This window comes from Pezoporus occidentalis, unplaced genomic scaffold (genome assembly GCF_034315485.1).
Source record: "Pezoporus occidentalis ecotype Australia unplaced genomic scaffold, CSIRO_AGI_Poc_V1 ctg32, whole genome shotgun sequence".
NCBI lineage: Eukaryota > Metazoa > Chordata > Aves > Psittaciformes > Psittacidae > Pezoporus > Pezoporus occidentalis.
This window is the reverse complement of record NW_026915158.1, coordinates 2,914,227-2,940,210: the sequence shown is the minus strand read 5'-3', so window position 1 is coordinate 2,940,210 and position 25,984 is coordinate 2,914,227. Positions and strand designations below refer to the sequence as shown.

The 25,984-nt window shown below is 40.4% G+C and overlaps 2 protein-coding genes across 5 annotated transcripts in view; one reads left to right on the top strand and one right to left on the bottom strand.

The window, feature by feature from the left end:
- CYFIP1 (cytoplasmic FMR1 interacting protein 1) overlaps positions 1-25,984 on the top strand; it is an 80,468-nt gene that overhangs the window by 46,781 nt on the left and 7,703 nt on the right. For all 3 annotated transcript variants that reach the window (XM_062628620.1, XM_062628619.1, XM_062628621.1), the window contains 4 exons: positions 2,169-2,256; positions 14,513-14,656; positions 16,166-16,256; positions 23,944-24,074. In XM_062628620.1, the coding sequence (XP_062484604.1) occupies positions 2,169-2,256; positions 14,513-14,656; positions 16,166-16,256; positions 23,944-24,074 (454 nt within the window). The remainder of the gene's footprint in view (positions 1-2,168; positions 2,257-14,512; positions 14,657-16,165; positions 16,257-23,943; positions 24,075-25,984) is intronic.
- LOC134168669 (fibronectin type III domain-containing protein 9-like) lies at positions 6,849-11,432 on the bottom strand. 2 transcript variants are annotated; one of them, XM_062628639.1, is made up of 2 exons: positions 10,742-11,432; positions 6,849-8,707 (listed from the first exon to the last, which is right to left on the bottom strand). In XM_062628639.1, exon 2 carries the CDS (start codon positions 8,660-8,662, stop codon positions 7,991-7,993), a length of 672 nt encoding a protein of 223 aa, XP_062484623.1. In that variant the 5' UTR covers positions 8,663-8,707; positions 10,742-11,432; the 3' UTR covers positions 6,849-7,990. The 2 variants fall into 2 exon arrangements, with proteins under 2 accessions (XP_062484623.1, XP_062484622.1); XM_062628638.1 differs by having other exon boundaries at positions 6,849-8,793; positions 10,742-11,426.

Here is a 25,984-nt window from a genome sequence, read left to right as displayed (position 1 = left end):
AGTGTTTAACTTCTGAGGCTGTGATTTCTTCTCAATTCAAATGTAGTCTGACTCGTTTGCTCCTGGCCACTAATGACGTCATAATTCAAATATATTCCTAATACTGTTTTGGAAAGACTCTGAATTATACTTACAGCTTCCAAAGTCATGGGATACACCCACATTTGTATTCTGAAACATTCTTTTCCTTGTAAAGGTTTTAATTTAGTGATAACAAATCAGCTCCTGCCCAGCGCATCTGCACACTGAAACCCAGCTTTATCTCAAATGACATGGTATCTCTTTTGATCTCTTTCATTTTAGAGGTTATCTTAGGGTTTGAAGATTGATGTCAGTTGAAAAAAAAAAAAAAGGATTTGGAAAGAGAGAAGGGGAAATAGAGTAATCTTTGGGATTGTCATATGTTGCAGATTAGTCTGAATTCCATCAAATGTTTACAGCCTCTCTCAAACTCATTAATGAAGTATCTGTGCAGAGAGCAGATTTAAGTAATCTCAAGAGGAAATGTTCACTTGCTGTGTAAGTGAGAGAGAAGGGGGAAAACTTGGTAACTGTGGATATGTGTCGGGGGATTTGAATTATATATATATAGTATTAAAAATAATATGCATAAATTATCTTTTTTTTCCTTAAAGCTCTAAAAGCAAGCACTTTCTAGACTTCAGCAAGCACAAGTACTGTTGGAAAGTCAGGGCTAAAATATATATGAGCAAGTAGCTGAAACTGTAGGTATACCTATATTTCAGCAGGTTAAAAAAGTACAGAAAACCTTGTCCTAAGATTATAGATTCTCACAAGAATCATTCAGATTATTCAGAAATAAAACAATGTTGAAATAAATGTAAGCAACATGGTGCAATTTATACATGCTTGAATGAAACAATTTTTATTACCATGGCTAGTTTTGTTTTCAGCTAGAAAATGGATGTACTAAAAATGGAATTTCCATGCTCTTCTTAGAAAAAATATTAATAATTTAATTTGCTGATTAAATTCAAATATATTTTAAACAAAAATAGGTCAAGGTATAATTGTATCTTATGATATTACAATGTACTGCAAGCTTCCTTCTCTGAAACTTTTTTCCAGATGCATTTATTTTACTCTGGTATCACTCAGAAGAGCCTGACCTGATACGGACATTTGGTGTACACTTCTTAAATAGCTGGTTTTCCTCTTCCCTGTGTATATACAGCTTTCACCACTTGCCATGAAATCTTTTTTATCTAGTTAAAACACAAATAGCTATCCAACCCATAAACACATACGCCAATAGTTTTCCTGTTTAGTAAATTTAAGCAGAATTGGAATTGTAGTAGATGTTAACTTCTTTCTGCACTAAAACTGCAGTGCTGGAAAATGCGCACTACACAGTTGACAAGCAACATCAGGGGAGTCAGCCTGCGCGGCTTGTTCTTGAGAGGACTCATGCCCAGAGAGTTCTGCCCAAGCACCGTTCTTCAGACCCTGGGGCCCTCAGCTTGGAATAGGCTATTTGATCCTCTCTTTTGCAGTGCTACATATATTTGTCGTTCTCTTGTCATCCTCTTAAGATAGAAGGGTAAAGTTAACCATGATTTATATTTGTACATGCTCACGCTAAAGTATGATCAAACTTCTGAAGTGTTAATTTTGCTGCAAGGATTGTACCCTTCTCCCTGAATTTTTAAAAAGTTATTAACCTAAAGTATTTCTCCTGCTGTAGTTTCTTGGGGAAGGGGTTGAGGAGGAGAGGAAAGCTCCAAAACATTAAATAGAAACTCCATGCTCTTCTTTGAAGGTGTACTTTATTCCCAATGACTTAATTTTGGAAGCAAAAGTTTGGAAGGAACTTCCTTACTCTCTAAGAGAGGCTATTGCTACCTTGTTAGTTGCTTCTCTTTTTGGCTGGGCTGGGCTAGAGTAGAAGTGAGAAATATTTTGGGACCCTACACACTGTTGGAAGAACAGGGTCCTGGTAAGTGATGGAGAACTGCATTATGATTTGTGTCTAGGGTTTTGGGCAATGTAGAACATGTGCTTCCCCAGTTTCAGCTTGGGCTGAAAGGCTACTGATCTGGCTTTGATTTTATGTGTAAATAAAAGCAATATTATACAGGGTAAGGTGTGTTAGGCACACACCTATTAACCCAAGTATAATTAATGAATTCTTCACTTTGTTTTTACAGATTTGTTCGGACCGTGCTACCATTTTCTCAGGAGTTTCAGAGAGATAAGCAGCCTAATGCACAGCCGCAGTATCTCTATGGATCAAAGGTTGGATTTGATTCCCTTTATATTTACAGTTTGCTAATGTTTAAAGATACTTTATGGAAAGTTATTAAAAATGGACTCAAATACAATTGTGAGTATTTCAATTTCAACATACAAGCTTTTTTCAGACTTTGTGTGGAGCTCACCATATGTTTCAGCCAAAGTGCAAGTGATTAGTCTGATGGTTAGTCTTATCTGACACAGCTGTCTGACACCTTGCATTGCACGGTGGCTTATAGTGGCAAAGGAGACTTAAAGAAAAGATTAGTTAGTCATCTGGTGAAGTGAGAGCAAGAGCCCATCTTGAGTGCAGCTGCTCCCTTGTTACAGTGAAGAAAATGTGATGGCAGGAGAAAAGGGAAAATATATGGAAAACTTCTTCAGATGTTATCTGACTTAGAAGGAATCATAGATTTTGACCATCTTAAACTAGCAGATATCAAACTGCTTAAATTATTAAATAAATTAAAAAAAAAAAAAAAGAAAAGAGAAAAGTAGCATTTCTTTGGCATCTTCAACCCAAGAACCTCGAAGTTGTTGTGATGAGCTTGGCCTTCTGGCCATCTCATCTCCTCTGTTAGTATCATCTTTCTTTCTTTGTAGATTAGGAGTGCCTGGAATGTTTATGCAAGATTTCAATGGAAGTGTACATGACATGCTGTCATGTACTCTGTGCCTTAAGGCAGTGTCCAGTGCTGAGGTTGGAAAGGAGCTTATATGGGTAACAAGTTGAGAGAGAGTACTTGGCCCAAGAGAACAGTCGTGGGCTTTCATACAGTTACCCAAGGGAGGAAAGTTAGCCCGTATTCACAGGACCAATGGTATGTTCACGCGTGCAGTGTTGTATGTTGGATGGATAGATTTATTCTCCTTGATCACTGCAGATTTATTTTTTTATGCTTCAGAATTATTACCCGAATCTTAATGACAGCTAAAGGCATAGCACATATATCTGCATTTTTACTATCCAGTCAGAAATATTGAGCTTCTTCCAACAGCAGTAAAAACCAGCAGCAGTGTCTTCAGCAAGTCATTTGGGAATATTTAACAAGATGTCACTCTTAATTTTGCATTGTTCTCTTGAGTATCAGTGTGGCAAAATAAAAGTATGGGAAAGATGAATAAAAGCATAAGGATCAAATTAGAGGGTTGTTGACTAAAAAAAACGCATTATATAATTATGTACTCAATTATCTTTGTAATTTATATGTGTACTGTGTTGTTTTCTCATCTGACTACTTTCATTATCTAGCTTCTACTTAAGCATGAGCACAATTAGTCCTTGTGTTACTGTTACATTCTGCACATCATATCCTAGTTATACTCTGTAATCTCTGTGAAGTGATTTGCCCAGCAAGCTAGTTTTTGAGAGCTGAAGAGATAGCTCAGAAGTTACAAATTTCAATCCTAATGTATCTGGTGCATTTGTAAAACTTTCGTGCTTTTAAAATGGTGGAAGGTGGATAAAGATTCACATCTTTAATGTGGAACGTAACAGCTGATTGTCTGGTAGTGTGAACAGTGTTTTCTACAATTATCCTCCAACAGGGAACAGTAAATTATAGGGAAGTGGGATTTTCTTACATTGGAGTTACAGTGTTCCTTACTATTTTAGGATTTCACCAGATGCACTGTAAAGAGCAAAAAACCCACTGAATTTAGCAGAGATAGCTAACTTAATTTATCTAAGTGATGATACAGTGGGGTGAATGAAAGAGGATTACCTGGGGAACCCAGTTATCAGTCAGGTTACATTATTAAAATGAGTTTAGTAATCTTTATTCTGAGGTATACTCAGAAATCTGATTGTTTTTCTGTATGAGCAGAAGCAATCGAGGGGGCTCTGAGATGCATTTCTGGAGCAAATTTCCTACTAGATATGCCTATACTATCAAATATTCCTGTCTCTCTGTAGCTTTAAATTTTTACAAGAGTATATTTTTATTTTTGAATCTAAAGTGTTCTGGAATTGAGGATATCTGAATGGAATTTTAGGAGGATATTTCTGTTGTATATAGCAAGCAACAGTAATTCTTATGTGATAGAGGCTACACATTCTAGTGTGTGATATAACTGTATGATATTATTCTATATACTATATAGCCAGTCTTGTCACATCCTTGTTTGGGTCCTTTAATGGTTATATGTATTTTTAATTTTACTGTATTTTTGAGTTTTCTTGAACTACTCAAGTTATTGAGGTTAGTCCTTTATATTGATCACATATCCAAGGAGTATAACTTTTTATTTTTCTCATTGGACTTTGTTGGTTGGTATTGTTGGTTTTTTTTTGTGTGTGTGGTTTTTTTTTTTGTTTGGGTTTGGTGGGCGGGGAGTGGTTGTTTTGGGTTGTTTGGTTGGGTTTTTTTAACAATACATGATGTTTATTTAGGCTAAGAAAAAAATACTCTAGTTACTTGTGCGTATGTACACTCAAACATGCACATATTGGACTGTAATGACTACCTTTCATGCAGAAGCTTTGAAGAAGCAATGTGCTTGCTTGAGAGAAATTAAAGAAATTTTTAGTTTTTCTTTCAAAGTGTTCACGTATTCACAGATATTTCTAAAAGGATCAAAGCAACTGGTCTATATATGGTATATGCTTGGCATATACAGTTATGTCCACATTCTCTGTTGCATCTAGAGTTTTCTGAATAGTATCTTCATCCAATTAGCAAAACAGAAACCCACAGATACAACTCGCTTCTCCTGGCTGACTTGGGAGCAGAGCTGTCAAGAAGGAGCTGACCTGCAAAAGCTCATCAGCCTTTCAAGTGGGTTGGAGTATTTTAAAAGCTCATTGGGCATGATCATTAAAATACCTTTACTTGGGTGAAATGTGTGTAGGATTAATGAAATGAATGTTAGCAGATTGAAATTTGGTAACATTGGCTGGATGCATAAAATAATAATCTAAGAAAGAGCCTCATCTGGGGACTTGAAACTAACTTTGCATGTTAATAAAGTACCTGGTTTTATAGAGGCTGTGTAGACCAGAATTTAAGAGCTTCCTTTCTGGCTTATACAACTTTTTCCAAGGATTTTCATGTTTGTTTATCTTCTGCATTTTGTGGATGCTAACTCATTTTTTTAGTGAACAAAGACCCCTTTGGAAAATACTTCTCAGTGTGAATATAATGATTTTTATCTACTGCTGGTGCACAAATTAACATCAGTTTGCACTATGTTGCATCTTGTTATGGGTTTAGTAATCACATAGAATGCTTGCCCCTTACTAGATCACTGTTAAAACTGGACAGTGAACTACAGAAACACAGCGTTGCCAGAATGAACCTGAATGAATTTGTAATAAAACTTTCTGAGCAAGAGACAAAGAATCATGTAGCTTTGAGTGTGTGATGACATGAATTCATCAAAACCAGTGCAGAAGTCAGATGACACTGCTTATGCATTGCCCATTTGCAGTGGGTGTGAGATGGTCCATGGTGAGGTAATATAAATGTTTATCTAAGAAATGCGCAGCAAACTCCATCGGTGAAATGGCTTATATTTAGATGAAGTAAATCCCATTCCTGGGGCACTTCCAGGGTAGCTCCTTGCCTTCTCAATGTGATATATATATATATATATGTGTGTGTCTTTTTGTATATAGGGTTTTGTGTATAAATATCAATGTTAGGTGAATTGCCTCAGAGCTGCTTTAAGACTGAACTGCTCCTTGTTCTCAGTATGGTATATACAAGTATTATAACATATAAGTGCATGTAAATATATGTATTAGACTGCCTTAAAACCTGTCTAAACAAAGAGAAATGCAGAGAAGTAAACAGGATTTCAAGGACCCAAGATGTTGGCAGAGATGAGAATGTGTCTCTTGGCTCCATCCCTATAACACTAAAATCATCTTTTCTCTCTTTGATGAGAGAAGTGTTAACCGTTAATTTAATTACAAGATCGTTTTAAAGCATTTTTTTCTGTCTGCCGCCCCTCTTTGGCAGTAAACCTGTAGTGTTGGCTTCATGCTCAGAAGTGTTCTTCAGTGTTTGTTTCATAAAACACCTTCATTTGGAACAGCAGTAAACTGTTGTCATCTGTGCAGTTTATTTAAGACTGAGGTGTAAGACAAAGAAAAGCGTGTCAGCTGGAGGAAACAGGGTATAGGCTGTGGAGAACATGTTGTTGCTAACTTAACACAATGAAGATGCCTTTTGAAGTGTTTTCTAAAACTAATATCGCCCCCATTCAGCATGGGTTTCTGTGTCTCTGCTTCTTTCCTACTAGGATAGGTATGAAAATACATCAAACTTATGCCAGCTCATGTCTTCCTAGCTAGATGAGAGTTGATGTCTTTCGCAAGTTGTGGGAAATACTGTCAAAATACAGTAGCTGAAAAGACCCACTGCTTGGTATGAAATATTTGGCTGGTGCTCTCCTGCCAAAAGCGTACAACCCCTTGGCTTCCAGGGTGCAGTGGGACAGGATGGCAGCTGCCCAGCCAGCAGTTCTGCAGCCTTCACTGGTACAACCAGGCTGTGTCAGCAAGAGCTGACTTTATGCGTATGTTCATGTCAATAGCAGTTTATAATGGCTGCAGTCACAGTGTACCTTTGTTTTGTAGACATACCATACTATACAGCAATACTTAAGATTTATTACGGTTTTATGCAACACAAATGTAATTAAGAGATTTAAAACAGGGCAACTTATATGTGTAAGCCAGGTAAGACTTATGTTGTGAGGGTGAACAGATTTCTGTTCAAAGGGCCTTTCTTGGTACTTTGCTGTGAAGCTCAAGGGAGAGTGAAATGAACATCAGATTTTCTTGTTATAATATTAAAATGTGTTTTGGCAAGTTTTTACTTCCTTGCTACCTTCATTACACAACGTACTGAGTGGTTGGACAGAAATTTGTAGCTGGTGAATGATTTTTCTCATTAAAACTGAAAGGGAAAGAGGGAAGGAAGGGCCAGGACTTTGGTTCTCTGAACTCCATTTTCTCTACAGGAAGTTACTTGCCCGTGAAGCAGAAGGTAGCTCGTGGTGGGTGCAGAAGAGTGCAAAATACAATAATCCAGAATATTACCTTGGTTTCATTGGAAGTGTCCTTACAGAGTTGTTATCTTGCCCATGTTTTTAGGCCAAAGGGAATTTTCAGACAGAAATCCAGGTGAGTTTGGCTTACGTCCTGAGACTGACCTCATTCACATGGGAGCTATGGAGAACACCATGGTCAGCAAAGTGCGTTGTCTGAGTGTGGTAGTTTGTAGTGTGTAGTTTGAGAAGCAGTCAGGATTGTGGGAGTAGAATTCACTCTGGAAAACCACTGCACTTGGATTGTACATTCCAGTTACCTGTAGTGTAGCACTCTGGGTTGCCATCTGAAAACTTCTACTCAGTTTTGTTTATGCTAGTAAACACCAAAAAAGTCTCTTGGTCACTTTTGATTAATTCTCGTATTTATTTGCAGTTTTAGACTAACGAAAGCAGCCAAAAAAAAAACAGACCCTTGAAATGTAAATCAATTACTTGCTACATGCTTCATTTTTAAATAAGAGTGTGGCTGAAGTCCTCACTTCTTGGGCATCTGAACCTCTGCCTCTGAGTACCTGGCTGTGTATAGGCTGTTGGAAATAGATGTGACACCAGAGGTACAGCCAGGAGTACTGCAGTGAGCAGTTGGAGCTGCCCGTTATGAACGCTGACAATGCACATGATGAGTTTGAAGCAGTTGGGATGTCAAGGCAGCAAAAATCTCCTCCCTGACAAAAGGTTTCTAATTTATAGCAGAGCACTGTCCAGTCATTGGCACTTGTTCCTGGCTTTTGGAAGTTGGCATGGCAGGCTCCTTGCACACTGAAGGATTCTCTATGATTGTGGCTAGCTGGATGTCACCTGGATGCTTTTCCTCAGTGTCCTGCATCAGTTGGCTCTGCCTGCTGAGCTCCTCCAAGGCGTATGCTGCGCTTTTGGTCCACACTTTCCCGTGGTCTTGCTTGGAGGTCCCATTCGGCCCTTGCAAGTGCTCACGTCTCCTGCGGCACACAAGGTGCAGGCAGCCATACAGGAGGACTGCAGCAATGATGAGGAGCAGAATGCTGCTGGTGAGCCAGATGCCCAGTGCCAGCTCTTTCTTGGTGTTGCTAGCAGATGCTGGGTCTCGTTCCAGTGTGTTAAAAACTCTGCACTGGTCACTGGAGGGGTTTGCAGACTGGCAGGTCACGCACACAATGTACGTTGTTAGCGGAGTTAGGTTTTCAACAACAAAGGAGGAACGGCTGGTGGGCACCCTCTCTTCCTTCTGAAAGTTCTTTCTCGAGTAACTGGATAGCATGCTGTTCCAGTTAGGGTGGTACATGATGCTGTAAAAGCTGTCGGCACAGCTGGCCATTTTTGGCCAAATTACCATTGCTGTGTTTCCTGTGATGTTTTGGACGGTTATTCCCATCAGGATGCTTCTCAGGTGTTTTCTTCTCTCCCGATGCTGATCTTGCTGTGGGAAGGGAAGATGTTCGTTTTACAGGAAGGTAACGTAGAAGCTGCAGCACTGGGGATGCTGTGTGGATTGTAATTGTAGTGCTCTGTAATTGAGGAGAGGAGTTTATAAGGAAACTGCTCTTGGTACTGCTATGTAAAAGTGACAACTGGAAGTTCATAAAGTTTGGAGTATTTAAAACTGTGCATTTCTTTCCTGAGTGAAAGGATAAACATATGCTTATAGAAATTCAACCAGAGCTGCTGCCTGTACAGGTGACTGGTTGTATCTTGTCTCCATGAGACACAGTGTGTTTGGCAGAATTTGCAATTGGGGAACCACTTCTTTTCAGTTGTTTTTTTTTTTTTAGGATGACTCAAAAATAAATGCAGCAGTTGTTTTTCTCTCTAGTCTGAGTATCTTGCATTTTATTTTACTAACTAGGTGTTATACATAATCTCAAAGCTTGCTTTTGTGAGCAGTGAATTTTCTAATGTTAAGTGGCAAGAGAGGGGTGGCAGGAATGGATATTGAGTGATAAATTCCTCTACCATCCGTAAGTCTTCATTTTTGCCAGTCTCAATCAATTGGAAAACAAAACAACATGTGGAAACATCATCACATTATTTTGTCTCCAGTATTGTTTGCATTAGTTTCTTATTCACCAATATTCTCTGGTTTTTGCCTGTGAGTTAGCACATCTGTACCCACTGACAGAGCAGTGGCTGTGATATGATAGCATCAGTATTACAACATTTAGTCTTGATGCTAGTCATCCTCTTTGAAGAAAACTAAGCTTAGTTAATGAAAAACAGCTTTCACTATAGCATATCTTTTGGATGAATAGTGGATTTTTAAAAGAGTGACTGAGACTCATTTCTGTTCAAGTGATTGTATGTAATTCCATAGTCTGTCTGCCCTGAACTATACTCCTCATGATAAAATTAAAATCAGAAAAACTGCCAGTGTTTTGAGATTCTCAGTTTGTTACCACTGTAAATAGTAAAAAGAAAACACCTACTGCAATTTTCCAAACACATCTATTAAGGAATATATCATAACAGCCAGTGGGTGTTTTCATTTGTTTGGCAAGGTTTTTTTGCTTTTACTGTTGTTGTGGATAACTTTTGAAGAAGAGCCTCCCTCAGCAATTTAGTTTGTTTCTCTTAGTTTAATAGCCAGTTTCTAGTGACACTGATGTATTTTCCACCATGAAAGTTTCTTACTTTTTCAATGAAGATAAATGCCCATGTAATTAACACTGTATTTCATTGTTTATGGCTTCATCATAAAAATGAAATTATTATTTTTTATGATTAGGTTTAAAATGTTTAGTCTCCTGGTTAAATAACAGCTGACTATTGAAAATTCTCCTTGTGAAGACACCTTGTCAGATTTGCTCCTAATATATTCTGAAAATATTCTCTAATACTTTTATTGTATTTTATTCTAGATAGGAGGCTGGCAAATATATATATTATTTTAGTGGGATATTGATAGTTATATTAATTGTAAGAATTCTGTGACTGTATGACAATTGTTGCTTGAGGCGTTTGGATTATGTTTACTGGGAAGTAGGAAGAAAAAGATTTGTTTATTTTCAATACAATGTGAAACCTTAGATATGACTGATCTAGGTAATGCTGCCGTTCTAATTGTGTGGTAAGTGCACCCTTTTTGATAAAGGAACTGAGTTTGCTATCAAATAAACTTACTAGACACATTTTTGCATCTAACAGTTTTTCCAGACATTAAAATGGGACACATTAGTAAGATCAGAGCTTTTACTTGCTCAGTTGTCTCCTCTTTAGCCAGTAGATCCTAGTTACTTAAAATTGTAATTTGTTTTTTATAGAACACTTCCTAATACAGTCTACAAACAATAGTTTATCCTCATGGCATTTTCCAAGTAGGATGGCTGGATTTTATTTAAATAACAGCAATACATTTCTATTGCTATGAAACAACAGTTATTAAAGACACATAATTACTGACATGTAAATGGTTGGAAAACCTATTCGATGGTTTATAGATTATAAAGTCAGTACTTACCGCCACTTCCTGACAGAAATTTCAGAACAGAATTTTCATACGGTGACGCTGCTGTGAAAATGACATAAACGCTAAGTTTTCTGCCTCCCTTTTCACATGAGTTATTTCCTGCCTGATCTCTGTTTGCCAGTTTGCTTATTCTTCCCCTCAGATTCTCTGGACTTGAATTCTCATTGCTTGGTGCTTTCAGTTTTTTTCTCTGGTGCTGCTGGTGGCATGGATTCTTTGTCTCTTCCACTTAAATTCATGCAAGAGAACATCTTGTCTAAAGATGCTGTTGCTTTGCTTTTCAAAGAATGTACAGGAGAAAAAATGTCTTTTCTCCACTCTCTTCCTTGCCTCCCCTTGGACAGTGTACTGCCTGAACATCCCTGTTATATCCCTCTCGTGCGTGTACCAGTGATGCTGTGAGTGATTAATGTTAGCACTTTGATGACATCAGCAGCTAGCAACTCTCCTTTTTTTTTCCTCCTTAAATTTAAGTAGGGGAGGGAGCAAGCATAGCTTACAAAATAATGAACTCCCTCTTTCCTTCCCTCTCTCTCCACCCCCACCCCTTTGCTAGTGGCTTCTTCCCTAAGCTTTTTCTGCTTTTGTGCATCGGGGGGGAAGTGGTGATGGCGTCTGATGGTGTTTTCTAAATCCCTTGCCACAGTTTATAAAGCTCTGCTAATCCAGCCTTAACAGGTGGTCCATTTTAGGTACTACCCCATGAGGTTACATTAACAAAAGATGTAGTTTTAGATTGGCTGGCTTATTGTTATGTATTAGTGAGTTTCTAAATACTGAAATAGTGTTTTCAGGGATTGCTTTTCTATGATGAATTTCTGCTGCATGAAGAGGAGTTCCCTCCCCTTAACCTCATGGCAGTAAAATGCTTTAACTTACTGAAGTAAAATTCCCCTTGCACTATAGCTGAAACAGATAGTTCATACATATTTATTGTGGAGACCTAAATGATTGGAAACATCAAAAGTAAAAGATGAAGTCTTACCTTTTGGGGACAATTGTATAGTTGCTTAGTGTATATATACTAATATATATTCTATTAGTGTATATATATATACTAATATATTAGCATATATATTAATATATATAATAAATAATATACATATATATATATAAATGCTTACTGTATTGGGATATTCATCTGCATGTATTTTTTTTTAAGGTTTTACCAGTTCTGTACCCCATCAGTGCCCTAGATCCCTTTTCTGCATGCAGAGAGATCTATGGAAACATGCACATTGTACTAGAGGGATGGAACTTTAGGCTGCCCACCCGGTAGTGTATGTTTGGAGTTTAGCCAGCTCCAATCTAATAGCAGGACTGTGTCGTGTATTAGGAGTCTAATAACTAGCCAAGTGCCTATTTTAGCTTGCTTTCACAAAAAAAGATGGTTGAATATTTGGAAACAGCCCTCCTTCGCAAAATCAACACAAGCCTGCGGTCATTAGAACAGACCTTCCTGGACTAGCAGATGGCTGAGGCTTGGGGTCCCTCTAGGGCAGAGGGAACCTGCAGCAGGTTGCTCATAGGCATGTCTGGTCAGGTCTCAAACATCTCTGAAGACAGCCTTTCTGTTTGACTGCCCTCACAATAGTGAAGTTTTTTTTCTGCTGTTTAAGTGGAATTTCATGTTTGTGCCCATTATCCCCCTTGTCCTGTCACTGGGCATCACTGAGCAGAGTTGGCTCCATCATCTTTAGTCCCCTCATTAGTTACCTGTGTACGTGATCCTTCTGGGCCTTCTCTTCTCCAGGATGAACAGTCCCAGCTGCCTCAGCCTTTCCTCATAGGAAAGATGCTCTGATCCCTTAATTATTTTCAAGGTCCACAGCTGGACTCTTCCATACATCTCTCCGTGTCCCTCCTGTACTGGGGAGCCCACCACTGGACCCAGCACTCCAGGTATATCTAACCCATGCTGAGTCAAGGGGTGGATCATCTCCCATTGGCAGTGTTCTGCCTCACGCAGCCCCACTGGCTGTTGGCCACCTTTGTCTTGGAGATATACTGCTGGCTTGTGGTCGGCTTCTTGTTCACTAGGACCCTCAAGATAAGGAAAAAAAAACCCAAAACCCACCTTCTGTAGGTTAGGCTGTCTTCCTCTATTGGTTTGTCACACAGATAGAGGCAGAAGTTCAGGTACATGTAAGGATTAACTAAACCTCTCAGAAGTAAATTTTGGTACTGGCAGCATTCTGAAATTGTGGAAATAAATTGCTGGTTATAACTTTGTGTGTTTGTTGAAGCTTGATAAAATTTACATAATTTTCTATGGGTGAGTGTTTTAATAACTCATGCAAAGTTTCTCACTGAGGTCAGGAGTTGTTTGATTCAGAAAGTTGGGTTTAGATCTATTGTTCTCTCTTCTTGTGACCTAAGTGGTCTCTTCTGAGTCTGTGCTTTCATCTGTTTCTTTCATAGTGCAACAATTTTTGATGCATGAGGGTTTGTGAAGTACATCTCGGCCATTCACAAAAGATGGCCAAGAAGTGTTAGCCTGTTGCCAAATTTGCATTTGCTATATATCAGTCTAGAACCCACCATTCAAAACATGTTGGAAACTAGTGTTTATATAAACTGGTGCTTAAATAGGAATTTACAACATAAATAAAAATGTTTATCTTCTATTCTGATCTCTTCTAAAAATTATTTGTAAGTCCTTTTATGAGACTAAAATCCCCCAAGAGCTTGGTGGTTTCACGACTTGAATTCCTAGTAGTTTCTTTGTGCAATGCCATGTATTACAGTATCTGGTATTGAACTGCACAGATAATTGAGGCAGGACCTGCACTGAAGGGAGGGTCAATGTTCTTCCTGGATACTGGTGAAAGAAATTTTTCTGTTACTGCTGATGTGTGTGGAGTTGCAAGTCAAACAGTATGCTGTCTTTCATGCATGTATTAGCAAGAATGTAAACTGCAGCAAAGAAAACACAACAGGGCCTTCTGCAAGAAAGGTTGACAAGATTCCTGTCTGAATTTCAGGATATTAGAAGAACAGCCCACTTACAGAAATGGAGGATGTTAAGTTAGCTAACTCCTGTTTGATCTGTGTCTTCAGCAAACAGTTACTAAATCTCCACACAGCATCAGTCTGTATGGTTGGATTCACTTTGAAGAAACAGTCATTAATATAGCAAAACACCTGGTCCTATATATACAGCTCTGGAAGAATTTCCACGAGATTACATCACAGACTTAGATTTGCTTTGATCTTCTGTACAGTTAAGGGATTTGAAAAAGAGAGATCCTTATTAATTGGCTGCAGAGAACAATAACTGCAGAAGGCCCTTTTTTTTTGTAGTTGAGTCCTTAAAGACTTACAATACCTATTATAAACTGAAAATTGAAGTAACTTCTTTCAAGATGTTTTGTACATTAAATGGATGATACAGGAATAGCAGGTATAGAAGCTGTGCTTTCAATTCAGGGATCTCAACATTGGCATTGACTACTCATCTTTTTATACCTGTGTAAACAGAAAAACACTAAAAAGGAAATGTGCATGGCTTCATAAATGGTAAGTGGAAGATGCCTGGTGGAAAAAAAAAGTGTTTACAAGTTTTTCTTGCTAATACAGGGATTTTGGTTAGCATTCCTGCCTTACAAAAGGGAAGTTTTGTGTTTTAACTTCCTGGAGAAAGAGAGATACAAAGTTATTATTTTATTTTTAATATGCTTTTAAAATGCTCGTTAAATGAGATTATTATAGAGATGCAGTGAGCCAAAATTGCCATTAATCATATCTGTTCTCTTGTTTCAGGCATTGAATCTGGCATATTCCAGCATCTACAGCAACTACAGGAATTTTGTTGGTCCCCCTCACTTTAAAGTCATCTGTAGGCTTCTTGGTTATCAGGGTATTGCTGTGGTGATGGAGGAGTTGCTGAAAGTTGTCAAGAGCCTGGTATGCTAATTGTCTTTCATTTTCTGCTATTCAAAACGGTTTCTGACAGGAAATGTCTCAAGAAAAACAAAGTTAAAGTAAGACTTCTGGTAAGAGTAATTAAAATGTTACTTCTGTTGAAATTCAATATAAGCTGTGTTTGAGACTACTCAATTTCTTGAGAGCCATAGAAGATGTGCCTCAGTGTCCGGAGCAGTGTTTTGAAAACCTTGGATTCTTTATTGAAGGTGGATTTAATTTTTGGAGATCGATGCTGTTAAGTCCTGGGTAAACTCTGGAAAAGCATGTGTTTCAAATTAGTTGATTTCAACTTAAAAGATTGTACTGTAAATTCACTTTTGCAATATTTTTTGAGAACAGCTGGAGTGTGCTTTCTATGTTACCTAACTTCAGGGCTTTCATTAATAACATTGTTGATAGATAACACCGTAATAACATGGAAGGTTTAATCTCTGTGCTGAACCTAGCAATGGATAGCATCAAAACTATTTAGAAGAGTGCTGAGACCAGATGTTGAAGAAGTTATCCATACAGCCTGGGTATCTTCCACTGGAAGGGGCCTTTTCTGTAACGAGAGGGTTGACAGCCTGCTGGTTCACTATATTATTAGTATCTGTGTATTTAGTCATAATGCATTGCAGTAAAGTTTAAGCCAAATAACTTGTTTTTTCCTCCCTGTCCCTGTTGTCTGTAAGGAGCATGCTGTCAAAATAATCCAGCTGTACCAGGGGATAGCTGTGGTATTCATAATCTTACTTCACACACTTGACACATTTGGCAGTTTGTTTACAGTAATTCCCACAATGTTTTTGATGTTCTAGAAAAGAGGGAGCCTGCTTGAAGGGGTGATGTGGTTTAATGTGGTTTAATCTTCAAAGAAATAGGAAAACACGGATATTTTTAATGGTTTGTTGGGGGGTGTGTGTGGTGAATTTTCTCAGTTAATTAAAGGAAGTAGTGAATGCTTGGCATTTATAAAGGAGGTTAAAAGGCCTGGGGGTAGGTATCCTGATGATGCCTGTTCAGATGCTCAGATGTAGAGAGACAGATGTGAAATAGGTGTCTAATGGGAGGACAGCAGCCTGATTGTAGGCTGGGACTGTGTCTTAACTGGTATGTCTGGAATAGTCAGTTTGAGCTGTTACAGACACACTTAATGCTAAGGGGTTTTCTCTTATTGCTGTCAAAAGGGTTCAAATGCAACTTTTTAACCCAAACTCTAAAAGTTGTTTAGATAATAGCCACAATCTGCAAGAGAAAACATGATTTCCTCTTTTTTTTACCTTCGTAACCTTAGCTCTTGTGTCGCTCTTCCTGTAGCAAAAGGTGGCTAATGCCATGTGAAGGGAAGTGGAACTGTATTCATTTGACAAAAAAATTAATGACTGACAGAATTAAATGCAAGATTTTTAGAGCTTGCTCAATTCATGTGTAGTTTGAATGCAAATTGTTGCAAAGTGTCTTAGTTCAGTAACAGTGACGTGTTTACACACATCTGTTTTCTCTTAGTTACAAGGGACGATTCTTCAGTATGTCAAGACCCTAATGGAAGTGATGCCTAAGATCTGTAGGTTACCAAGACATGAGTATGGTTCTCCAGGTTAGTTCATGTTTGGTGTTACCATAGCAGCCTTAATAAGATGATACTAATCACTGTCTTCTGGATCATGTGTACCTCTGTCCTTCCCTCTCTCTCTCTCCTGATAACCAGAACTCAGTCTGGGTTTGTTGGGGTTTTTTATTGTTGTTGTTTGGTTTGGGTTTTTTTCCATATAAGAATCAGTGAATGCTTTTTGAAGGTACTTCAAAAGACTACTCTGCTTGGAGCAAGAGGAGGACAGTCTGTGTATCAATAGCCTCACAACATAATTGATCTTGAGCTGTGGGGTTCACAATCATTTCTACTTCTGGTCTTTCCCATAAGCATGCTTGGCTTTTATCTCTGCAAGTTAGCCTCTCAAGTTAGCTTGTCTGTTTAGATGTCTTATTTAGATAACCCTGCTTCTCTGGAAAAGCCACTGTTCCCTCTTCTTTTGCCCTTATCAAGTGTAACATAAAAGGAGTGATACTGCTGAGAGGCAAACTGGTCCTGCCAGAATAGTCATGTCTGAGGCTTGTGTGGGGTGCATCTTAGCCACTTAACAGGAGGTGTGACAGTTGCAGAAGAAGAAATCACTTTGACAGCTGCTTGCCACTACGCAGAAATAATTGGCTAATTAGTATTTATCACATTGTTCACCGAATTTCTGAAACTGCTTCCCCCCTTCAAAATATTCCTCCTCCACAACTTCTAATTAACACAAATTAATCCCTCCATGTGCCACCCACCTCCTGAGTATATCTTTATTTTTCCAGAGTTGCTTAGGTTTATTAAATGCCACTCCAACTGGAATGAGGTTGTTTTTTTTTTTTCTCTTCCCACAGCTTGCTTGACGCTCATTACCAATATTAAACGACATCAAGGACTTACTAAGTGTTTCCTTCCTGTTTTTTTCCCTGGAGCATAGAAATGGATGAATCACTGTACTTAGCAGTATAAAAATACTCTATCTGAGGTTTTTAGCCACTCCCTAAGGTCTGACCACAAAAGCAGTAGGTGTTCTCAAATATAGATTATGCATCACCAGGGTCTTGATGCTACAGGTGACACTGGGAAGCTCATAGTCTCTTGCCAGAAATCCCCACCTCTAAGGAAAAAATATTTGGCAGGAGATGCCCAGGGACTTATGCTGAAACTTTCTCTTGAGGTTACAAGGCAATCCATCCTATAGGAAAGGCAAAACTTGTGCAATGGTGACCTTCACAGAATCAATTAAAACATTTTGAAATTCTTTACCACTTTCCTATTTTGTAGAGATCGCAAACTGCTTTGACCTCATATTTACTCCCACAGTTTAGAGGTCTACTATACCGAGAGATAAGAGTAACTCTTGGCTATATGATGGAAGATCATAGCGACTAGAATCGGACTATATCTCAAAACTCCACCTGCTCCTCTTCTCCTTCACTGCCCCTGTTCCCGACAGGTTTTGTTCTGATGTGTATTTTTCCTGTTCTTAACTATTTCTAACAGTGGATACTTCCCAGAGTCTCTTCCTAGAAATAGCAAAGATAGCCTTTACCACACTGCCATGCCACCTCTCCCTTTCCTTTCAAAGACACTAGACAGAAGGGGCATGTGGAAGCTCAGCGCATGTCCATCCCTCTCACATCACTGAAGAATCGTGTTTTGCTCTCTGATGCCTCCTCATCATGGAGCTGTCTGTCCTTGGAGCAGCTCTGACTGGCAATGGAAAATGTTTTCTGCGATAGGGACGTGGTGTAGATTTTAGCCCTCATCTGGCATCTTGAGAGGAACTGCCAGATTGCGGAACGGCAGGCTCAAGACATGCTTGATTTGAATCACTGCCCTCTTCTTTCCACATTAAATTCTCCTCTTTAGCAGTCCTTGCTACACCTTGTTTACTTGGTTCACCACAGAAAATGCAAACTAATACATGTCAATTGTTGTCTGTTCTCTCCTCTGCCTCCTAAAGCTTCCTGCAGAAGTTAGTAGTTGTAGTAGCAAGTCTGAGTGCTATGCTTCTATTCTTTCATAACAAATCATTTAATCACACTTCCTGGACTGGCACTACCTACACATACAGAGCAAAACTGTGATTTCAATCTACAGACTAAATGTGTAGATTCTCATCTGTCTTGACGTAACATGTATTTATCAATTCAGAATTAGTTTCCTGAGTCCATCTCCACATGCAAAGCAATTAAAGTATGCTCACTAAGTAAGCCTCTAGCTACTTCATACGCTTCAGACTTTTCATTTGGAGAGCTTTGTTGGGACTCTTTTGATTGCAATTCCTTAAGCCCTACACAATCAGTCCTCTAGACTTGTGGATTTCTAAACGGTGATTTATTCCAGCTAAAAGGAGCAGGGTACAGACAGTGGCATCAGAGTTGTTCAGGACTCCTGCTTGCCAATGGGTTTGTTTCCATAGGAACAGTCTAAAGCAGTGGGGAACTTGCTCATCTGGTAGTCATAAAAATATTTGTCTAAAAATACATTAAGCATAGGATTCTTAAAGGGACCTTTTAAAGGAATATTGGCCTCTAAGAGCTTAAACTTGAAATTTCATCTTGTAGGTAACATTTTCTTCTGCTACTGCTCAAGTATTTGAATATGACATTCCTGCGTTGGGTAAATGAGTATTTCATGTCCTGCCACTCAGAAGTGTTGGACAGAATGAGAAAAGTAGTTTGTCAGCTCTGTTATGTGATGAAGCTTATACTTTTGTCACTATATCAAGTGCTATATCAAGCCTCCAAAAGAAAGTTTTGGAGAAAAATCAATGAGCTTATTAGTAAGATACAAACTTGGTGAGAAAGTAGCCTTATTGTGTATTTTTCCTAAGTATAGCATTCCCATGATTCTTCCTAAAAAAAAAAAAAAAAAGAATTAAAAAAAGTATATATATATAAAAAAAAAAAGAAACAAAACACCAAAAGCTGGTGCAGGGCAAAATACTTATTACACCAGGCCATGATCTCTTCAAATCCCATGTCTTCTCACAGCAGTCTGGGGAAGCCTCCCAGTGCCTCATGCTGTCGGCTGCTGTGTTCCTATCTCTCTGTGGGCTGATTGTGTTGCTGTTGAACATTTGAGCTGCTTCAGCATGGTAACCTGGCAAAAAACAGTCTCTCACTCTCCTTTTTCTGCAATATTTCAGGGCAGAGCCTAATAGGAACTGGAGCTAGCCTGGGCTGGGAAGCATCTTGGAGGGTGGTAGTAGCTAGAAGCTGCAGGGGAATCATCATAGTTTTACAGGAAGAGTTAGTAATGCTTCCTGTTATCCCAGGGTTTTGATCAAATTTGGATGAGTAGGAGAATAAGTTAATTTCTTGGTGGGGGCACGATGGCTTGAGTCCTCGTAGGGAAGAACACGAAAGCTATTTTCTGAAACCTGTCCATTGGAGAGCCAAAGAAGTATTTGTAGCTGGCATCTGAAGGTCTGTATGAAAGTGAACATAAACTAAAGATCATTATAGTACCCAGGTTTGGTATTGCAGCTAAGCAGATTTTACTTGACAGTAGTCAAGTCGGTACTCTGCAGAAAATAAACCAAAATTGTTAGGGTTAAAAGACCAAGAATTCTCTTCAAGATTCTGTTTGCTATTAGTCAGCAATTCAGTTCTAGAATAAATAGCTTTTTTTTGTCCTGATCTTTTAGGTACCAGAATTGCTACAAGCTTTGGAATGTGCTTGATTGGAGTTGTAGGTGTGACTTGAGGTTGTTTTATAGAAAAATGAAAGGTGACCAAAGTGAAGAAATCCAAGCAGCTTTGCATTGCATGTGTTAATTTGGTCTGACTTCCTGGATTCATTAGTGTACAGACTGCACAGCTGAAACTTGGCACTGCTGTTTGAGTGCTGTTGAGATAGGATTTTGGAAGCAAAGATGGAAACTAATCCTTTACTAATCTATGCTTTACTGGGTCTATCTTGTATCACCAGCCTTTGCTTCTGTTGAGATCTGTGTAAATCAGAAACCGGTATTATAGGATCGATTATTATGACATCTAATGTCATCCCATCTGCAGGAATAGAAGGGTTTGATTAAAATTGCTTTCTTGCAGAGAAGTAAAAAACCTTGATTCATTTGCATTGCAAAATGCTATGTATATAGAACTAATTTATTAACTTATGGATTATACCCACAAATAAAATTAGGGGAAGGAAGAAGTTTGCATCCAGTAAAATTAACCTTCCTAAGACACTTGTTCTTTTTCCAGGGCTTCAGTATGCATGGGTAGTCTTTCATAAAAATTACTGTTATTTTGGAAGTGCAATCAGGAATGATATTGTTCATATATTAATGAAAACATGAAGATGTATTTCTGCCACAGGACTCCATTGGGGAGCAGATCATGCTTTTGGTGTAATTTCTGTTCATCAGAAATAGCCTGTGTTGCTCTGTAGACTTCCATCTGTTTTGCCAGTAAATCGAGCCCTTCGTCTAAGGTCAAGTGGAACAACTGCATTCTAAATACTGGGTGTCAGATTTTCAAAATAGTGACAATTTTGTTGATGGATGCACAAGTGTGGGTGTGTGTATTTATATATTTGTATATGGAGACTGGGGCTTTGGGTGAAGAAATAAGAATTTTTGTTAAGGACTCTGAGAGGAATTCAGTCACCTGGAGTGGCTGTAAAAGGCAGTATGTAAGTTTTATGGTATGAACCTCAAGGCTCTTAGACTTTGGTTATCCTGCTGCTTTTGGGTGGACTTATTGTCTTGCTTTGGCTTCAGCTGCACCTTCAGTATGAGTTTCATTCTGTTAGACACAGTCCTCTGTGTTGCTCCTGGTTTCTCTCTGTGCCATCCTGCTCCTTTATATTTGCTGTAGATGGCATGGGTTATTCTCAGGATTTCCCTGCCCATGTAACATGGATAAAATTTTGTCATCTTTCCAGACATCAATCTGTTTTCTCAAATTCCCCATAAAATCCACAAGTTTGAAGGGAGTTTGACACACCCCACACCACCACCACCATCCCCCCCCCCCCCGTTTTCCATCCCTGTCATGACTGATACTTGTTTCCATGTTGCAGTAGCAAAATAATTCTTGCTGCTCTGCTCAGCTTCTATTTCTCACCAAGTTGCTCCCCACTCACCATAAAAGCTAAAGGGAAAAAGATCTCCATGTCTGTCCTTGCTGCCAATATCCTACTTGCTCTGAGTGTGCTTTCTCTCCATGTGACTGCGTGGAGAAGTGTACAGTTCCTCTCTGTCTTATGGGGAGTGTTCTGGCCCTTCTGTTGGTTCATTATCAATCTTCATGTACACACCATGGATACTAAGAACAGAAGCACTGATAGATACTCTAGTTTGATATACTCTATGGCACAGACCTAAGTCGAGGATAACACAATGGACTTTTGTTTCCAGAAGATCTTGGTATGAGGAAAGTGTTTGACTTGACTTTTAGCAGTTGATCCTTAGAAGACCTTTCCTGCTAGGCTTGGAAGCCCTTTCATTAGCAGAGAAAAACACAAAGGAAATACTAGGGCGTGTAAGTAAAACATGTAGGCTTGCGGTAAAGCTTGCTTCAATTCCCTCACTTCACTTTTTTTTTTTTTCCTAGCATCAATATTTGTGAAAAAATTTCTGCCATATCAATCTGCCTTTTCAACCTCATCTTTAAAATAGGAGTCCCAGTATTTAGCACTGCAGCATCCCATTGCCACAGTGGGCAGGTGTGTTCAAACGACAAGCACTAGTGCTCACTGCTGCTCAAATACCTTGCAATTGCAATTGGGAATTGCAATTGGCCTTTGTAATACAGCATTGGATGGGCGCCAAGTGTTTTCCAGAGCTTTTGCATTATGTAGGGAGTTGGTGATGTGCTGGCATGACTTGTTTGCATTTTAGTTAGATTTAAATGTGTTTCCTTTGCATAAATCAAGCTCAGCAAGCACTGACTACACCTGACCTTTCTTCATTGGTTTGTCAGTTCTGTTTTCTTATTGAGTTGCTAAACTACTAAAGTTAGGTCTGAAATTTCTCTCCACTGAATGCATGTGGAAACACTCATTGACTGTAAATTTTCCATTGACCAGCAGTTCATCGAGATGTAACAGAGCCAGCCCTGCACCCCCTCACCATGCACTTTACTGTTGTTTTGTGTTACTAATTTTAATGATGTGAAGCTTTCTGTAGAAATGTGTGGGTTAGCTACGCAGTTCCCTCCTTTCCTGTAAGTTTTCAAGTTCCTCTGCTGAATCTGAGGGATTTCCTTGGAATTTATATGCTCCAGGCTGTATTTTATGTTTGTGCACTCCCCTCTCAGCTGTTGCCTTGCTGGCTAAATACCGAAGTCTAATCTCCTGCATGAGAAGTATTCATCAGTTGCATCCAAGGAACAAATGGGAAGGTGGTGGGGGGCATCTGTGCTCTCTTTTGTTGTCTCCTCTAATTGCTTTAGATGTTGCTGGGTGGAGATTTAACCATCTGACTTAATTCAGTGTAGTGGAAATGAGCTGCTGTATGTAGCATGCAATTCAAAATCTTTGCATGATGTGTTTTCTTCTGACATCAGTCAAGGCTTTGGGTGGCCTTCTAAACGGGCCAGGCTTGTGCAGCCAGCTGGAAAAATGCTGATTAAAAATAACTTGCAGGAATCCAGAGTTCTGTCTGACCTACTGTAGTTCTCTGCTCTTCCTCACCTGTCCTGCGCATTGCTTTAATTTCTGCAGTGCTAACCAGATCAGGTCTTCATAGCAGCTGCCAAGCCTGGGGTTTCCTGAGCTTGTCTCTTACCAAGGGACTGAACAGTCTTTCTGGGGCTGGGTAAAGGAGCTGGAAATCCACCAACATGTTACATGCCACCGTTGTTTGGGAGAAGTTTGAAAAAGACATGTTTATGTAAATTATGTGGTTTTGAAAATCATAATTTTAGCAGTTTTTTAACAGCTTTTGGTAAAACTTTGACAGGAACAGTGTTCCGGCTGTGCTTGTCAGCAGGATCTATATACCCTTGCCAGCAGAGCTTGAATTGTGATATCTGTATTTAACAGTTTTGTGAGGCTGCAGATCACCTCTGGCCATTTGTGCCACTGCCGGAGTCATAGCCTGACACCACCCCTGTTCCCTGTATCTTCAGTGCTCTGCTCCTTCCTGGCTCTGTCATCCTTGTAAATAACAGCTGTAACTTTAACATGTTGGGTGGTGCAGCATGTTGGGGGACAGAGGCTGGCACAGGAGTAATAGCAGACAAGAGCCCTAGTCTCTCTTCCTGCTCCTGCAATCTACGTCTCATAGTGGCTTCCTTTTCCAGGAGTGAGAAGCCAGGCACTCCATTTTGCATGATTTATCCACTTAGTAAGCACAGTGCTGACTTTAACACTTCATGACCTCTGATTTTTCATGCATTTAAATACTGCTCCTTTCAATTTCCTCTAGGCTGCATGCCTGGAGATAAAGAAATCTCATGTATCGATACATGGAGAGAGAACTCTAAACCCACACTGTCAGTTAGTTGGGCTCTGATACAGTATATGTATACAGTATATGTATGCATGTTCAGTGCAACCTTTGAATAGGCAAATTGTTTAGAAAATTGGAGTGCTTTGGAGGTAGACAAAAAAACTAGTCTTGATTCGTATGACTCTGAGCTGCATGGCCAGAATCTTTTGTCTGCCTTCCCTCGGTAACAGGCATGCCTGTGTGATCGTCAGTAGATTTCATGTTGGCTCCTGAGATGGAATTCTTTTGCTTGTCTTTTGATTTCAGGTATCTTGGAGTTTTTTCACCATCAGTTGAAGGACATCGTTGAATATGCAGAACTGAAGACTGTCTGCTTCCAGAATTTGCGGGAAGTGGGAAATGCTGTCCTGTTTTGTCTCCTCATTGAACAGAGCCTGGTAGGTGCCTGCTGTGCTGATTTAAAACCTGTCTCTCAAAATGTACTCTCAGATTTCTGTTATTAACATCATAAATAACAAGACTGAAATCTGCAAGTTTGTATTGCTGGCTGGGCAGATGGGTAGAAAAAGTTCCCTGATCTCTCACAGTGAGAAATGCAGGGGCTTTCGGTCTGCGAGACAGCAGTGATGCCTGACTTTGCTGGGTGAGAGACATTGCCTCTTGTATGGTACCTGAGGGTCGTTTCCCGAGGTGGGTATCTCCAGAGAGGGGTCTTCAACCCCGGCGGGCAGGGAAACCCCGCGTCCCGAAGCGGCGAGCGCCACCGAGGGAGCCTCGAGCCCCCGCCAGGCCTTGCCCAGGAGCCGGCAGCTCCGCTGAGGCGGGCAGGGACTCACAGGGGGCGGAGCCAGGAGCGACGGCCCCGCCCTGAGCGGGGACCGCCTCCCCCCCCCCAAGGGGGCGCGGGAGCAGCGCGTGGCGCGGGAGTTGGGCGGGATGGGGAGCGCTCGCCTCAGGGCCGGGGCCCTGTCCGGGAGCTCTGCTCTGGCTGCCCCGGAGGTGGCAGCGTCGGCACCAGACAGAGCCGGTGAGAGGGGAGGCTGCAGTGCAGAGCTGGGGTGTAGAGAGGAGAGTGCCTGCACTGGTCTGGGGAGGGGAGGGTGCGCAATGGGCAGGGCTGCACTCGGTGCTCCCTGGTGGAGGTCCTGCGGCAGCAGGGGCTGAGCTGCGGGATGCTGTCAGTAGCTGAAAGGTGTCAGGGAAGCGGAGGGGGCGCTGGGCTGCTTGATCCAGGCCCGAACTGTGCAGGGGTCACAAGCGTCCATCATAGCACATACAGAAAAGGAGGAGGGCAGTAATCCAGGAAGCTGGGAGCTAGTAACAAAAAAAGCCATCAAGGTGATCAATCGACAGAGAGGTTGTGGATCAGGGTCAAAGGGAGAACAGTGATGGGAGACATTACTGTGGGGATCTGTTACAAACTGCCTGATCAGGAAGACACTGTGGGTGAGTGTTCTATAGACAGGAGCAGCCTCACGCTTGCAGGCCCTTGTCCTCACAGGGGACTTCAACCACCCTGGTAACTGTTGGAGGGATGGGACAGTACGCCCCAGCACAAACAGTTGAGGTTCCTCGACTGTGTGGAAGACAACTTCCTCTTGTAAGTAACAGAGGAGCTGACAACGGGAGGTGCCCTGCTTGACCTCATGCTCACCAAGTGGGAGGGCCTGGTTGGAAATGTGATGCTCCAGGGCAGCCTTGGATGCAGCGATCACGAGATGGTCGAGTTCGAGATCCTCAGGACAGTGAGAAGAGCGTGCAGCAAGCTCACTGCCCTGGACTTCAAAAGAGCAGACTTTGTCCTCTTCAGGAACCTGCTTACTAAGGTTCCATGGGATATAGTCCTAGAGGGCAGGGAGGCCCAAGACTGTTGGTTGATATTCAAGGATCACCTGCTACAAGCTCAGGAGTGTTGCATCCCAACTAGAAGGAAGTGCAGCAGGAGGGCCAGGAGACCTCCTTGGATGGATAAGGAGCTGCTGAGGAAAATTCAAATGAAAAAAGAGGCTTATAAAAGGTGGAAGCAAGGACAGGTGGCCTGGGAAGAATACAGGGATGTTGTCTGGGAAGCTAGGGACCAGGTTAGGAAAGCTAAGCCCAGTTAGAATTAAATCTGGCTAGGGATGTGAAAGATAACAGGAAGGGCTTCCATAGGTATGTAGCAAGCAGAAGACAGACTAGGGATTATGTGGGCCCTCTCCGGAAGCTGTTGGGAGACCTGGCTACCCTGGATTTGGAGAAGGCTGAGGTTCTGAATGACTTCTTTGCCTTGGTCTTCACTGCCAAATGCTCTGACCACCCAAGTCTTGGAAGGCAGATGCAGGGACTGTGAGAATGAAGACCTTGC